The sequence below is a fragment of the Camelus ferus genome, chromosome 12, assembly GCF_009834535.1.
Source record: "Camelus ferus isolate YT-003-E chromosome 12, BCGSAC_Cfer_1.0, whole genome shotgun sequence".
NCBI classification, from domain to species: domain Eukaryota; kingdom Metazoa; phylum Chordata; class Mammalia; order Artiodactyla; family Camelidae; genus Camelus; species Camelus ferus.
The window spans coordinates 14,981,883-14,998,643 of record NC_045707.1 but is presented as its reverse complement, the minus strand read 5'-3'; the positions used below and the strand labels follow the sequence as shown (position 1 = coordinate 14,998,643).

Genomic DNA, 16,761 nt, shown 5'->3' with positions numbered 1-16,761 from the left:
GGGGAAGCCATCCCTGCCCCAAAGCTGGGTTAGGTGCTCTTCTTCAAGTTTCCACAACACCATCTCCTTATCCCAGTCATAACACTCATCACGAGGTTGGAATTGTATGCTTGCCTGTCTCCCCCATCCCAGACCATGAGCTCTTTGAGTGCAGGGACTCTGGCTTACTCCCTGCACCTAGCACCACAATTGAGTGATAAAGATCATTCTAAATTCAGAAGTGGCTTTTAACTTGAAGGCAATGGTAGGATGGAGTAGAGTTGGAGGGCAGCATGGAAATAGCTATTTTTAAGCAGGGGTAAGGGTGGTGGTGGCAGAATCGGATCTGCTGGTTAAGTGTGTTGAATAGGTTTAGGTGGGTGGCAGGGCTAGGCCAGGGGAAGGTGACCACTGAGGCAGACAGTGTAACCCAGGTAAGAGATGACAGTGGCCCAGACTAGGGTGGTGGCAGTGGGGACAGGGAGAACCAGACAGACTTGAAAGAGTTATAAAGTAGAATTAACAGAATTGGGGGGTAGGCAAAGAAAAGAAAGGGGTATAAGATGAAGTGCGTTCTAATTTAGGCAACAGAGGTCCTGGTGGTGTTTTCCTCTAGGGTGGGGAATCCAGAAGGAAGAACATGATTCAGACAGTGGAGAGTGAGATGAGGGGCTCTGCTTTGGACATTCAGAGCTGCAAATGGGGACCAGAAGTTGTGAAGGGATGGACAGAAAGGTGGGAGAAAACCAGAAGGGTAGACAGAAGTCATAGATGCTGAGATAGTGGGAGTCAGAAAAAAAGGGACTTGAGACAAGGCGAAAATACTGCTGAGCCTCCTTTGCACAGGCGCTTCCACAGACACAGACATAAGTGCACTGGAGAGGGTCTTCTCTCTCTTTTTACTATTCCATGATTGTAAAAATTGAAGTATAATTGAATTACAATATTATATTAGTTTCAAGTGTACAACATAGTGATTCCATATTTTTATACATTACAAAATGATCACCGCTGGAGAGGGTTCTCTTGATAGCAGTTTTATTTAATTTAAAAGTGAAATTCAGACCCTGGCCCACTCACTAATCATGGGATCATGGCAGGAGTGAACTTGTCTTGGGGATCATCAGCCTCTTACCAGGACAAGACATGGGGAACATATAGACTCTTACCAGGACAAGAAGTAGGGAGCATACGAATCATGTTTATGTGGGCATGGAGAAGCAGGGATACGCCCAGCTATAGTGCTGGGTAGGGCCTGGCCACAACCAGGGAAGGGGTGACTGGTGCCATCCCCTAGACACATGCAGAGAAGGAGGAGACTCATTCAGGACTGGTATTAGGGTTTGGGTTTAGAGGCCTAGGGCAGGGTCAGGGAACTCTGGAACAATGAGATCAGTAGCTGTGAGTAGAAGATTTGTCCAGCTCACTGCGCTGCTCCTTCTGGGACTCTGTCACCACCTGCTGGGGGTGAGGCATGTGAAGGGTACAGACCATTCAGCACGCCCTCCTTCCAGCTCCTTGGCTGCATGGTGTCCCCTCTCCCTGGCATAACCAACTGAGGCTTCAGTCTATCCATTCACCTTATCCATCTCCCTGTTTCCCTCCCACTCCAAGAACCACTAACCAATAATACCATAAGATCAGCTGCAGCGAGGCTGGGGCTCAGAAATACTATGGGAAATGAGGAGGTCCTAGACTCAAGTGACCCATCTCACCTCCCCATCCTGGGTCTCAATGGTTTTGATCAGAACCATCTTCCGGCTGTGGCTCTCCTGGGGAGGCTCCACCTCAGGCACTAGAAAAATAAAAAGCAGCATGAGGGGTGTATGGGAGGAAGCTTGGGATTTCTCTTAAAGCCCTCATTCTCTCTGGGAGGGGACGGGAGAAGAGGGGCAGGGCCTGAGGAAGGGGGCGAGTGTAGACCAGGACTCTGTAGTTCACAGAGAGAACGTATCCCTGAGCAGAGCCATACCAAGAGTCCAGTCAGGGCAGAAATCAACAAGGGAACAGACAGGTTGGAAGCCAGACTTGGGAGACTCACCAGTCGTCTTTACACTTAAGGATGCAAAGGAATGGACTGGCACGGAGATCCTGGGGGTGAAGCATGTGGTCAGCTACTCCTCCAGGCCCCTGGCCTCTACCCCTCCTCCTCCGCCTCACATCCAGTCCAGACAACGCCCTGCCCCGCCCCGCCCCTCACCGGCTCTCCTCGCCCTCCAGCAGCTTCCGGTAGGTGGCGATCTCGATGTCCAGGGCCATCTTGACGTTAAGGAGCTCCTGGTACTCTCGCAGGTGTCGCGCCATCTCCTCCTTTAGCTGTCGCAGCTCTTCCTCGAGCCGCGCGGCGCCCGCCTGGTACCCACCGGCCTCCAGGGCAAACTGCTCTTCCAGCTCTCGCAGCTGTCTGAGCAGCGCCTCGTTCTGGGGGTTGTGGGGGAAGTGGGGGTCAATGGGGGAGCAGCCTTCAACCTCCACCCCCCTGGGCCGGGGCGCACAGCCTGGTGCTCACTGTGCCGCGAAGCCCGTCCACTTCGCACGTCAGACTCTGGATCTGGCGTCGGGACTCATTCATCTCCTGCTTGGCCTGGCGCAGGGCCTCATGGTTCCGGTTGGCGGCGTACGACAGGTCCGCGTACTAGGGCGTGGGGGGCAACCCGGGAGTGAGCGGACCAGATGCACTCTCCCTCCAGCGCCCTACCCTTCCAGGCCCTCCCAAAACCCTCCCGTGATCTTGTACCTTGGACTTGTACCATTCTTCTGCCTCCTGCAGGTTCTTCGCCGCGATGCTCTCGTACTGGGCACGGATGTCCCTCAGCGCTGCCGTCAGCTCGGGCTTCACGGTCGCCTCCACCTCGACCTGCTGCACCTGCTGGCTCTCCACGCTCACCTGCAGGTCTCTTAGCTCCTGCCGCCCAGGGCAAAGAGATGTCCAGTTCACCACACATATCCCACGCGGGCGGCGCAGTTGGTGCACGAAAAAGAAGAAACGCTTAAATGAACAGAAGGGGGCGCCAGAGAGTGCGGCGCCCGGAGGCCTGCGAGGCCTCTGCCCCGCCGCCTCTAAGCCCCCGGCCAGATTACAGGGATGCAGCTCTGCTGCTCGCCACCAGGTGGCGCAGGGGTGGAAGTCAAACCACCTGTAGAGGGGGTTTCTCACTAATATTCCTCAGCTATTCCTCGGCTCCACTTGCCAGTCTTCCCAGAGATTGTCTCCTAGCTCCGAGACCACCCCCAACGTCCAAAGCTTCCCCTGACACCCGGGTCCACCCACCTCCTCGTGCAGCTTCTTGAGAAACTCAATCTCATCCATCAAAGACTCAATCTTGCGCTCCAGCTCCAGGCGGGACAGGGTGGCATCGTCCACGTCCTTCATGGGGTGGCAGTAGGGGTTGAGAGCAGGGAGGGGCTGCTTAGGCCGAGGAAGAGCCTGGCCCTCCCTGTCTGCCTTTGGAGGCATCTGGTCGCCTCCCTGCGCCTACAAAGGCCTCCATGGGTACACAGTCCCGGGTAGGGGTGAGGAGATGGAGCTCGACGTGGGGCCCCAGCTCACCTTGCGGAAGAGCACGAGGTTGTGCTCCGCGTCCTCCCGCTTGCGCGTCTCCTCCTCCAGCCTGGTGGGAAGAGTGAGCAGAAGCTGAACTGCAGGGTCGCTGCCCAGTCTTCGGATCGCTACCCCCACGATCTGGGCTAGAGGCTGCTACTGCCCAGGACTCTGGGGAGGGGTCTTCAGGCTGCCAAATGGGCTTACCCAGTTTTCTCTTCAGTCGGCTGGGAGCTGAGATGGGGCAACTTTATACCCAGGGGAGACATAGTAACCCCTCCTCCCTTACCTCCCCAGAGACTCAGTTAAGTGCTACAGGGAGGGCAGGGGGTGGACTGAAGCCCACGGGAGAGGATGCTGCCTGCACACGCCCTAGGAGCCACTCCCTCCGGCGGCTGGTGGGGAGGGGAGAGGAGCGCAGAGCAGCCGCCTTGACGGCCACCGCCCAGCCCTGGTCCTGCCCCCTGACCTCTGCTTGAGTGCTGCCAGGTCCTCCGCCAGCCCGTCGCGCTCCACCTGCACCCGGTCGCGCTCGCGGCCCAGCAGCTCTAGCTCCCTCCGCAGCTCCCGCAGCTCCTGCTGGCACAGCTGGTCGGCGCGCGCCGGCTCCTGGCCTCGGGCCTGGCTCAGCTCCCCGCGCAAGGCCGCGTTCTGCTGCTCCAGGAAGCGCACCTTTTCAATAAAGTTGGCGAAGCGGTCGTTGAGCTCCTGCAGCTCCTGCTTCTCGTTGCTGCGTGTGGCCAGGAACTCCTGGTTGAGGGCCTCGGCCATGGAGAAGTCGAGGCGCTCCGAGGGCAGGCGCAGGAGGGCGCCCGCACCCGCCCGGGTACCGCGGAAGCTGCCCAGGCGCACGGAGGAGCCGGGGGAAGCCGAGCCCAGCAGGCGGCTGCTGGAGAAGCGGGAGCTGGATAAGTAGGAGAAAGCCCCAGGGGACAGTGAGGGCTGTGGCCCAAAGGTGCGGCGGTAGGAGGTGGAAGTGATGCTGGACCGGAGGCCCGACGGGTGGCTCATGGCGGCTAGGATGGGCAGTGACCGTTGGCAGACCTGGTCCGGGCGCTGGGAAGGAGCCGGGGACCGCTGCGAGGCGGCTTTATAGCCCCGCGGGCTCAGCGGGGGCATGGGCAGCTCCTCCCACTGGCCTGACAGTGGGGCTATGTGGGGAGGGGGACGCCCCACCCCTGCGGAGCAGCAGGAGCGACACACCCTCCCTCCCTGTTTGCTGGCACCCTGCCCACTTGATTCCCCCTGTTGCTGGCAGGGAAGGAAGCAGGGATGGAGACCACAGGCCACAGGCAGGCCGGGGTTTGGTGGTCAGCAGCAAGCATCCAAATTTGGAGCCTAGGGCGGGAGGGCCTGACTTGAGCTGGAGTCCCTGCCTGAAAGAGCTGGTAAAAATTGGGGGGTAGGAAGACTGGAGGTTAAAGGGCAGCCTTCTGGCACGAATCTGGAGGAGGTGGCCCAGGTGGATGGAGAATTGTTCTGGCTTAGGCCAGAGAGCCTGTGCCTCCATGTGTCCCCTGAAAGCTAGGCTCTGCTTTTCAACTGCTGTCAGCTACCCTGTCACCACACCCAGAGAGATTTGGGGGCCAGGAAGGCAGAGGCAGCTGAGGTGGGTGAGGAATGGCTGATCTCTCTGGAATCCCCAGGGCTCTGTGAAGGGTTGCTGCCTGGCGCCAGCTCTGCTGCTAATGGACTGGCTTCTTCCCTTCCCCCTCCCCTGGACACTTGGCCAGGGGGTTGCCTGCTGATGTCTCAGCCTTAAAGACACAGATTTCAAATGTACCCTCAGGCCCCAACAAAGTGGGTGGACACATCAGATGGGGCTGAGGGGGACTGGGCCCAGCTCTGGGTCCCACTTGTATCCGTGCCTTGCCAGGGGGAGGATGAGCGAGTGAGCTAGTGTGTACTGTCTGCCTTTACTGGAGTCTCCCTTCCCCCAACCAACCGCTACTCAGTCACCGACCTTATGGGAACCAGGGCAATTCCTGAGGTAGGAAGGGGAGGGGGCTGAGGGGCGGCAGCTGCTGCCAAGGCTGAGAGATGGATGCACTGGCAGGAACCGGTTTCCAGTACTGAGGAGTTGCAGGTACCCAGGGGTGGGCGGGGCTGGATGGGAAGAGAAGGGGAAAGAGAAGGTACCCATCCCCAATAGTTCAGGGACCGAAAGAGAAGAAAGGAGGCCCAGAAAATCCACAAGCCTGTGTACACAAGCAGATGCATATGCGTAACAGCACTGTATGCCTGTGTGTGCACACATTAGACACACAAACAACCACACATCCCTCTGTACCCTCTCCCCCACCCCCCCCCCCACCCATTTAGCAGGGAGGCTGAGATCTGGCCTTTGCATGTCAAATGGCTTCCAGAATGCAGGCACAGGCTGCCCAGGAGAAGAGAGAGACAGCTTGGATGGTCTGCAGGATCCGGGGTGCTGAGGCCTGTTGGGCTTGCCAGGGACTCTTGGGCTCTCCGGTAAGGACAGGTCCACCTCGGACTGGCCCTGAGGATGAGAGCTGGGCATCTGGGGAAACAGGATGGGGACTCCAGGCTGGATCTCTGGCTGAGGGGGTGAGGAGGGCAGCTCCCTGGCTGGCCATCTCCCCAGCATTGCAGGGCAGGGGAGCCTCCCCACTCTTTGTGTGTCCTCTGAGATGGGCCAACGCCCTCCCGCTCACATCCCTACCGCCTTCCTCTCCTCTCCAGGCCCCTCCTTCCTTCCGGGCTATTAGTCTCTCCCTGCACAGCTGCCAGGTCCCTCTCCTTGATGAGTCTGGTTTGGTTGCCAGGGGAATGGGAAGAAGGAGGATGGGAGAGAGGGGATGGGATGGATAAACCAGGGCCTGTCCCCACTAACTCTTGGAAGTGGGGAGAGGTAGGGCTCTGCCTGGCCTGGGGTCTGGGGGCTTGATAGGTATGAGGAGGGGGCCAGGGAGCCCTGGTACTTTCTGCTGCAGCCCTGAGCTCTGAGCTCCAGCTGCCATTGGCCTGGAGCCCCATCAACTCCAGCCTAGGCCCTGCCCTGCCCTTGCCTGTTATCCTCTGGGAACAAGCTGGGAGTATGAGCTGGTACTGTTTGAAGAGGGGCAGTCAAAGCCTTGGGAGGACCAGCTCAGGTTTATCTTTATAGGGAGCTGCTGGTAGACCTGGAGCTTTCACAATATAGGCCCCTCGGGCTAGTCTGGGGAGTTACCAGTAGGGTTTCTGTCCCCTCTCCTGCTTAAGCTCCAAGCTCACCACCCAGTGATATTGTCAGCCCTCAAGGGCAGAGAGGATCTGGACTATTGTTCCCTCTAAGAGCAGGGCTGGACCAGGGTGGCAGGAGCCCAGTACTTCCTGGCTAATGGAGGGAGAGGGGGTGGCTTCACCCTTCCACAATGCAATGGCAAACAGTATACTGATAAAGACACGGACTCTGGACAGATTGCCTAGGTTTGATCACAGCTCCTCAACTTAATTAGCTGAATGCTTTGAGTTTGGTTGAATGATTTAACCTCTATTCACCTCATTTTCTTTATCCACCAGTGGGGATGATAACAACAGGACCTACCCCATAGTACTGGAGGAGTAAATGAGTTCCAATATGGGAAGCACTTAGGGCTTGGCACATAACATGTGCTATATAGGTATTAGCCAGTGTTATTATTCCCCCTCCTCCATCTGCTGCCCTTGGCTGCTCTGGTGAAGGCTCAGAGAGTTATGACAATTGGATGCATACAGAGGTTTGCAAGGCAGGTGAGCAGCGAAGTTTAGGTTACTGGCAAGAGAGCTGCGAAATGACAGGTCATGGACTCAAAGTTGAATGAGGAGGGATGTGTAGGCAAAAGAGGGTGGGATATTGGGATACTGAGAGAGTAAAGAGGTCTATAGCTGGACGTCCAGGCAAGGCCAAAGAACAATCACAGTACAAAGGAATTACAAGAGGCACTGAGAGGGTAGGAAGTTGTTTTCAGAGAGCAGGGTGTATGAACTCGCTGATTCTGGAGCTGGGGTATTCAAAGATGATGATTTTCAGAGTGTTTCTAAGGGAGTGGGCAGCTGAGGCTGAGGTGGAAGGATGGAAAAGGTCATGGGAGAAGAGATCAAGCCACCAGACTGGGCACCTACTAGCTGTGTGACCCTGGGCCACTTACTTGTCCTCTCTGAGCTTCACTTTCTTCATCTGTAAGAGAAGATGACACCTTCCTCCCAGAGATGTGGTGAGATCTAAATGAGATAATGTACACAAAGCAATAAGCAGGTTGTGAGGCTCATAGTAGGTATTCAACACTGCTGATTTCCTTCTTCTCCCTCCCATGTGACAGAGAGGAAACAGACACGGAGGAGCAATGATAAAACCTTATTACTTGTAACAATCTGTCAGCTGGGGCCTCCTGCCTCTTGAGATCTAGGAGTGGCTCAACCTCCATTCTGCATCCTGGGGAAAGCCCAAAGTCCTCCCCCAAGACCTCTGTGCCTTATGTTGCTTCTTCTTTACATCCCTAGCTCCAAGTCCCTGCTGTCTCTGAATTGACTGACTTTACAGTGACTCTCCAGTGTCCTGGATGTGAAACTCAGCACTGTCCCTTGGTTCCTGTGGTCCCCTTTCCATCACTAAGCAGGGTCTGAGGCTCGGGTTGTGCAGTGAGCAAATTTCGACTCCCTCTCCAAGAAGACGTGGCCCAGCTGGTCAGTCCCTGCTGATGTTCTGGGCTCTGGGCATGCAAGAGCTAAGATGAGCCCAAGCCAGAAGGAGTCCAGCTCCATTCAAGGTGGGCTCTCCCAGGCTGGTCTGGCTGCAGGGTCCCCTCTGAAAGAGTGGCTCCACCAGAGTAGAATACTTTCCCCATTATCTCCATTTTGGGGATCTACTCCTCCCAGATAGGGAGAACCATGGGTATCTTTTCCATCTCATCACTTCTCTCACTGTATCCTACAGTAATAGCTAACATGTCCTATGTGCCAAACACTATGCTAAGAATTTTACATGTATTATCACTTTTAACCCTCACAATAACCCTATGAAATAGGTACTACTAATATACCCATTTTACAGTTGAAGAAATTGAGGCACAGAGAGGTTAAGCAACTTGCCCAAGGTCACACAGCTAGTAAACTAGTAATCTGTTTATATGTCTGATTCTCCTGCTCCCTGACAATATACTCTTTGAGGGCAGCGGTCAAGTCTAATTCCCCTTTGTGTTTGTGGTGTCCATCACAGGACCTCAGTCAAATAAGTGTTGGTTAAACTGGAATGAACCCAGAGGCACCTGAAAACAAATCTTTCCCATGGGTGTCAGGTCTGGAAAATAGAGGTGTGTTGCTGCCACCTTCTGGTCAGAATCTAGAATGACAAATCTGCAGTCTGAATCCATCCATGTTTATTGGGTTTAAGACTCAAAGCTCAGGAACATTGTAATTTGGGGGATGCTCCAAAATTTATAATGACCTCCTTTTTAAAGATGAGGAGAATTATCCAAGGGTGTGTAAAATAGATTAGCAGTACTTGTATTAGGAGGTCTGAGCCCTGATTTCTTTCTTCCCCTGGGCCCTTGGAGCCTCCTCTGCACCCCAGAAGCCAAAAGCCAGGGAAGTAGGCAAATTCTGTCCTCAACTTCCCCCCACACCCTCTACTCCATCCACAGTCTCAAGTCCCACCCTCACTGTAAAACTGCATCTCCATCTGCCTGCCAGGCTTTCCAACCAGCTACCCACCTCAACTGGAGAACAGGAGAGGAGTTTATGGCTACAGAATGCTAAGGGAAGCTTCTTTCTCATGGGGTGGCCTAGCGACCTGACTCAGAATCACCTGGGGGCTTATTAAAAGGCAGATTCTAATGCTCCTACCAGATCTTCTGAATCTCTAGAATTCTGCATTTTAACACACTTCTGACATGATTTTTAATGTACATGAAAATTTGAGCATACCTGGATTAAGATTTTTTTCTTTAAATTGTCCATCTTTCCCGCATTTTTTTTTTTTGATTTTCAAACCCAGAGAATACTTGAAAAATGCTGCTATGGGCACAATATACCCTTCAATATACCCTTCTCCTGGGATATAACAATGATCAATTGATAATATTTTGCCACAATTCCTTTGAAAGTAAGTTCCAGACATCATGATATTTCACCCCTAAGCACTTCAGCATGCATTTTCTAGGAACAAGAACATTTTCCTACATAACCACAGTACTGTTAATCCACCCAGGAAATTTAACATTGATACAAAAATATTATCCAATATATAATCTGTGTTCAAATCCTCCCCACTATGGTCCCAATGTCTTTCATAATTATTTCCCCCTAATCCAGGATTCAAAGATGAAGAATTGTATTTGGTTGTCACCTGGGCAGGGGTAAGGCTGGGATGAGGTTGGCATGTTTGAGGAACTGGAAAAAGCTGAGGCTGGAGTGAGGCAGGTGAGGAGGAGAGAAGGAAAGATGAGGTTAGAGGAGAGGGAAGGAGTTGGGCATCGGGCATTGTAAACCAGAGGAAAGACTTATTTCAAACGCAATGAAAAGCCATCGGAGGGTTTTAATCAGGGGAATGACTTGATCTAGTTTATAACTTTATAACTTTTAAAAGTTCAATCTGAAGGCACTTTCATATTTGGGACATTCTATAAGACAATTCCTAGACTCTTTAAGAAGTTGGAGCCATTTTTTAAAAAGTGGACTTATTAGTTTCCAAGGGAATGTCATAAGACATTACCACAAACTTGGTGGCTTAAAACAACAGAAATTTATTCTTTCATAGTTCTGGAGGCTGAAAGTCCAGAATCAAGATGTTGGCAGGGCACACTCCCAAATGCTTTAGGGGAGACTCATTCCTTGCCTCTTCCAGATTCTGGTGGCTCCAGGCACCCCTTGGCTATGTAACTCTAATCTCTGCCTTTGCCTTCACACAGCCTTCTCCTCTCCTGTCTGTCTCCTCTTTCCTTCCTATAAAGACACTTGTCATTGGATTGAGGGGCCCAGGTAACGCAGGGTGATCTCAAGGTCCTTAATCACATCCTGCAAAGACCCTTTTCCAAATAAGATCACATACACTGGTTCTGGGATGTGGACATATGTTTTGGGGGCCACCATTCAATGCACTGCAGTGGGAGACTGTTCTAGACAAGAGACTAAGAGATATAACAACTAAACTCAATGTTCAAACTTAAATTGGATCCTGGATTTGAAGGAGAAAAAGGCTACTGGAGAAATTTGTGTATTCTATGCTATGGAATGATTATTCTTGTTCTGAGGTGTAAAGATGGGAAAGTGGTTGCGTAAGAGAATGTTCTTGTTCTTAGGAGGGCCTGCGGGAGCATTTGCGGGCGAAGTGTCATGATGTCCATGACCTTCTTTCTAGTGAGTCAGTCCCATCGTCCTTGATGTCGTTATGGTGTGAGGCAGTGGCTCTGGCTGCTGGGTCAGTGCGACCGAGAAGGAGCATTTGCGGAGTTAGTCACACCACTTATCAGAATAGAGCCCAGGCTTCTTATCCTGGTCTTCACTTGACTCTGCAGGATCTCTCTTAAGAGACTGTGCCTGATACGAGTTTGTCCCCCAAACCCCAGTGTTGTTAGTGGATATGCTCAGCCCTGCTCCTGGGGGGTTGCACAGTTGGAGACCTGGAGCCAGAACTTCCCTTCCCCTCAGCCTGTGGTCTGGCATGGAGTTGGCTTTGCCCATCAAACATGAGTACATATGGTCTCCTGACTGACCAATCTCATTTCCTAGCAGCTCCCCTTTGGGCTCTATGCCTTTCAGAGATGGAGTTTACTATTGGCTGGTCACTCACTGGCCAGTAGGTCCCTGCCTGGTGGGGAGGCAGGGCCATCCCAGGTGAAAGGATGAGGGAGGGGCATGGCAGAGGACTCTTCTCCCTGGCCAGCTGGTAATGAGCCCTGTAGTCTTGAGCAAGTCCCCTCTTTGGTCTGAGGGTGCAGTCAGTATGAACATTCTGTGCCAAGTTTCTAAGACCTTGAGGGATGGCTGGGGTTTGGATGGCTGAACTCCAGGGGGCACGATGGAGACAAGGGAGCCCTAGTCAGGGCCTGACGGGGGCCCAAGAGGCCTGTGGGGAACTGTGGGAATATTAAGTTGGTGGGACTGGTGTATGGAGGAGGGGTGGCAAAGCCAGGCAGAGGGGATTACACTTGAGATGTTGCAAGGAAAGGGCAGCTAACTACAAACCAAGAAAACTGGCCTGAGGTTTGGGCCAGTCTCTGGGCTTTGCTTTCCTCATTGGTAAAATAAAGGCGTTGGGTGAAATGATCTCTCATGTTCTTTCCAGGCATGTAGGTTGTTGAGTAGGGGGCTCAGGTAATAAAAAACACCTGTGATCTCATTCCCTGATGAAGGATCCATTTTCAGCATGGACGACGGTCAGAGGGTCCGAGGAGGGCTGTGATATTCTCCCTCACCCCCAGCTCTCTGTTTACTGGTATTACCCAGGAGGAGGTACAGACCTTATGCTGACCCTCCTGGCAGACTACCTCCCTCCACATAACGTCTGTAAGCCTCTCAGCTTGGAACCCCAGAAGGTTAGACCAGGTGGGAAACTCTGGGATCACTCAGGTACCACCCCACAACCTCTGCATTTTCCTGATGGAGATGCTGAGATGGGAGGTGGTAGTTACAATTCTGTGGGCTGTGAAGACACAGGCCCCTGCTCTCGGCCCCAGCAGGAGCCTGGTCAACCCCTCCCTACCCAGGTAGGGGCTTGAGCACATGCGTATGCCTGAGCTGAGACAGGACAGCTGCCAGGAGGCTCTTTTCTGCAATCATGACACTCTGCCATCCATCTGACCCCACCTCCTGCAGGGAGAAGCTGGGAGGCAGTTGAACAGACAAGTTCAAAGAATCTGATGCCCTACAAACTGCCCTGCCTACCCTCTGCCTGCAGGCTGCACAGCTGCTGATCTGACAGCTGGGCCCAGATGGGTCATAGCTTTCGGGGCCTGCGGTTCTCCCAGCCTTCAAGGGCCAATTACCAGCATCTGTTAAACGCTGTCTCGCTCTCCAGGTGATTTCTCTCAGCAGCATGCTGCTGTGCTGGCACCTGGCTGGAGAGAAGGGAAGATGGGGAAGGGGGAGATGAGTGGGAGAGAGAGGGAAAGGAGAAGTGGAAATGGAGGGAGGGGAAGAGGAGGGCAGGGTAGAGAGGGGAGCAGAGGGGAAGAGTAGAAGAAACCAAATGGGCCAGAGAAAAGCCCCTCAGGCTTTTTCTTCTCAAGGACCCAAGGCCGCCCCACCACACAGGGGAACAACCAGTCAAATGACCTCCTATTCACACGTTGGATCCCCCAGAATCTGGTCTGGTTCTTGTCCCAAAAGTCCCCCAGAACCACCCACTTGTCTACAAGGGCAGCTTAAAGCTCCTTAGGCCTTGGAAGATTTGGAATGGCCTGGGGTCGGGCTCCTGGCTGGGCTTCCTGGGAGATGATTCTTCCAGAGTGGGCCTCCTTGCTCCTCTCTGTCAGAAGATACCTGTGTCTTCTGATCTGCAGATCAGACTACAGCTCCATTCTCTGCCGCATGTAAAAGGGAAGAAGTTACATTTTTCCAGCCTACAGATGTTCTCTGTGTACTTTCAATTTTGGGGTTAAGTTCAGCCAAGACTCCTGGAAAGACTGAAAGGAAGCAGCAGATCAGTTTTGTTGACCAGGCACTGCAGACAGAGGAAGGTCAAAACCCAAGAAAAGGAAGGGGGGCGTGGAATCTTCACTCCCCCAGGACAGTGTACTGGGAAGGGGACGATACAATTTTAGAAGGGTCTTAATATTTTTATTATTAATTATTTTTCTAAATTCTATGAACTATTGCATAAGCTTTTATATTAAAATGCTTTTGCCAGGAAAAAATAGAAAACCCAACCCAAAATGACCTAAACAATAAAAGGAATATAACTTCACATAATGAAAAACCCAGAGGCAGAGAAGTTTCAGGACTAATTCATTCGGGGGCTCAACATCCTATCAAGGACCAGGTTCTTTGCATCTTTCTGCTCTGTCAGGCTTGGAGTGCTAGCTTTTGTCATCATGTGTGCTCCCTCTTGGTAATAAGATGACTGCTGCAACTTCAGATATCATGTGCTCACAAAATGTCAAAAGTTGCAAAAGAGAAAATCCTTTCCCTGTGTTCCCTTTTAAAAGCAAGGAAATTCTTCCAAGAACACGTTCCCCCACCAACCACCATCCAGCAGATATCACCTCACCTCTCATTTCCATAACTGAATCACATGCTGGTTCCTTAACCACTCCTGGCAAGAGAAGTGGAATTACCTTGATCAGTTTAGACTAAGATTCACCCTGGAGGCGGAGAGACCCAACCTCCCCTGATGCACATAGGTGTCCAACACCAGAGCAGAAGTGGGTTGCGTTGGTAGAAAAAACCATCAGCTGGGAATGGCTTTGGGGTAAATATGTATTAGTGGCTACCACACATGCCCGCCTCTTCTGACATGTGGCATATACTGCCTTGAATTAGGACTGTGCTTATGTGATCTGTCTCTACGATCAAAGAGGGACAAAAAAAGCTAACTGTATTCTCTGGAGAACTCAAAACAGTGACTTGCACCAAAATATATTCTCTAAAAATAATTAAATTTAAAAACTGTAATAACTGTTATAATGTATAATTGGACATGACCTACCATGCCCACGTCAAGGGGCATTTCAGCATTAGTTTGCTGTTGGGCTAGACATCTCCTGTGAGTCAAATGAGATATTTGATAAGAACAGAGTGGGGGAGTGGTGAAGGGTGACAGCAGTGAGATTGTATTTATACCCACCTCCCCAATGAATTAACTTGTGAATGTAAACAAAACTCCTGTGTAATTAGAAGTGCTTTATATTCCGTTCTTGTTTTTAAAAGAGAGAGAAAAAGAAATCTTTTGGTGGTGAGACAAGTGTTTAAAAGCATTTTCTGTATTATGACTAAAGGAGACATGTCTCTAGTTCTGTGAGGTTCATTGCTGCTGAGTAGTTCTCTCCGGCCGCAGAATCAGAGGGAGCGTTACAGGAGGAGGAGGAAATACTGTTTTTCCAGAGCCTGCTCAGGGCTGACAAACTCAGGGACACCAGGCTCTTAGAATGAATGGGGCAGTGACAGGCTAATGAGATGTCTGCAAAAGGGACTTTCTCCACCCTAACTCACTGGGCGTTTTTCCTTCACTTTCTGCTGGCCTGTGTCTCTTAGACGGACGCCCTGGCATTGGGCTCCAGGAGCCATCTGCCTGGGTCATCTCTGCCAGCTTCACCTCGTGGCCTTAGCTGACAGAAGCTGACCATCCTGGCCCCAGTGCTTAGGGAAGCAACGCTCCAGGTGCGAGCTGTCCTGTCTGCCCAGAGGCTGCTGTCTTGTCAGCAAGAGCCCAGGTAGGTGGTAGCAGCTACCCTCCAAGGACAGACACCGTATCTCTATGATCTGAGAATTGATTCACTGAGTTCAGAGGGGGGCCTGAACAAAAAAGCCCCCTCTCACTAGGGAAGCTACAGCCTGGATAGTGGGGACCAGCTGGCTTTGCCCATCTGGATCAGTGTGCTGCCACCTTGTCCCAGGAACGGGGCTCCTGGGAGGTGATCTGGCAATAGCACGAGATCTCCTTTCTCTGATGGTGGCTCCACCCAGTGCTCTAAGCAAAGGCTGGCCTCTATGGCCCTTCACCCCAAGGACTGGAAAGGCAGCTACAACTTCCTCTGGAGCTGCTTGGAGGCTGCTCAGCAGAGTGGAGTGCCAGCTTTGGAGTCAGAGTTCTGGGGTCAAATTTCAGTTGGGCCACTTGTTCTGTAGCCTTAGGCCAGATGCTTAATCTTGCCAACCTTTGATTTCCTCAGCTGTGGAAACGGGTGTGACAAGATCACCTCACGCGTGTTGTGAAGATCATCAAACACCCAAGATGTGAAAGGGCGTTCCTCCCCTTCCCCCCACAACCCCACTCAGGGCTCCCACACACCTTCCAGAAGTCAGAGGCCTGAAGGTAGGCTCCCTCCAAGCTCAACCTCACCTGGGCCACCCCTGGCCTGACAGTGGGCTGTTCAGCAGACTTTCACTGGAGCAGAGGCATCTCCCAGCTGCTTCCCAAACACTTAGGACGACAGGTAGACCTCACAGCCATTCTCTCTCACCTCAACTCAAAGCAGCTCTGCTGGGGTGCTCGCTGGACTCTCCTACTGGCCAGCAGCCTCCGTGGGGTGGAAGCAGACTGTTCTACCCGTCAGGTCAGGTGAGGGCAGCCTATAAGCTGCACAGCCAGAATCTGGGGCTCCAGCCAATCCTGACAGTGCACCCTCCTAGGCTTTCTTTCTCCATTTATCCCCATCAAGCCTCAGCAGCATCAGCAATGGCTGCAGTTCTGAGCCCAGATTTTCCATTTGCGCTCAAGGGCAGATCAGATGATTGTCAGCCACAAAGCAATGACCTAGACCTTGGGGTATATTTGTTCTTGCTGCAGGCTAACTTCTATTCCCTCTCTCGCCAGCACAGGAGGGGGAAGTCATCACTGCAAGGACAGATCCCTCCCCAACCTCTGGCACTTTGCTTTTCCAATTCCCCAGGCTCTGTACCACAGGAATACTTTTTCTCAGCTAAACTCTTCTCTCACCTTTTCACCCCCACACCTTTGCAGCTGCTTAAATGTTTCCAACCCTTTCACATCTTGGCACATGAAGATAATTCACCTGTGTAAGACTAACTGAGTTAATTGGAGGGGCTTGTGCCTGGGCAGGGATGGCTGGCCTTGGGGATGGAGACTCTCCAGGTTCCACAAGGCTGTTCTGAAAATTGAGGGATTATAATCGGCAAGCCCTGAATTCTATTTTCAGGGCACCCCGCTTGGGACCTGCTGCCTCAGAAAATGGACCTTTCAGGTACTGTCAGGCATTATGCTCAGCTGAAGCTGGATGATTCTCGTCCGTTCCTTCTCATATACAAATGTCCCGTTTCCTCCAGTGCTTGCACTGCGGCAATCACCAGATAGCCCAGGTTGGGAAGGTCTCTGAGTACAGCTCAGGTGGCCAGCCTTTCCAAGGTTCATTTTCACCCCAGACCTCTGCATGCTCAGGCTGAGAAGGAACATGGCCCATCATTCTGAGTAGCAATAGCTGGTTTTGCACTCAAGGATGAGGCTGGGCCTTGCTCTGAAGGGCGTAAGACTATGGATGCTCTCACAATGAATGCTGCAAGACCCTTCCAAGCAAAGTCAAAGCAGCTCAGGTTGGAAGCTATGCTGTGCTCCAAGACAGAATGTGCATTTTAAAAATTATCTCCCT

The 16,761-nt window shown here is 52.4% G+C and overlaps 1 protein-coding gene across 3 annotated transcripts; it reads right to left on the bottom strand.

Annotated features, from left to right (window-relative positions):
* Positions 1–871: 871 nt before the first annotated feature.
* PRPH (peripherin) lies at positions 872–5,218 on the bottom strand. Of its 3 annotated transcripts, none has more exons than XM_032492751.1 (9): positions 3,990–5,218; positions 3,530–3,590; positions 3,251–3,385; positions 2,717–2,884; positions 2,489–2,614; positions 2,180–2,400; positions 2,021–2,070; positions 1,695–1,774; positions 872–1,440 (listed from the first exon to the last, which is right to left on the bottom strand). In XM_032492751.1, exons 1-9 carry the CDS (start codon positions 4,637–4,639, stop codon positions 1,372–1,374), a joined length of 1,560 nt encoding a protein of 519 aa, XP_032348642.1. In that variant the 5' UTR covers positions 4,640–5,218; the 3' UTR covers positions 872–1,371. The 3 variants fall into 3 exon arrangements, with proteins under 3 accessions (XP_032348642.1, XP_032348644.1, XP_032348643.1); XM_032492753.1 differs by having other exon boundaries at positions 877–1,437; positions 3,251–3,346; positions 3,990–4,886; XM_032492752.1 differs by having other exon boundaries at positions 996–1,440; positions 3,251–3,346; positions 3,990–4,890.
* Positions 5,219–16,761: the final 11,543 nt, after the last annotated feature.

Coding starts and splice junctions, on each gene's coding strand:
- PRPH (XM_032492751.1), bottom strand. CDS start 4,639: ATGCCCCCGCTGAGCCCGCGGGGCTATAAAGCCGCCTCGCAGCGGTCC. Junction 3,591..3,989: donor CTGGCAGCACTCAAGCAGAG/GTCAGGGGGCAG, acceptor TCTTCCCACCAG/GCTGGAGGAGGAGACGCGCA. Junction 1,775..2,020: donor CTTAAGTGTAAAGACGACTG/GTGAGTCTCCCA, acceptor TTATTTTTCTAG/TGCCTGAGGTGGAGCCTCCC.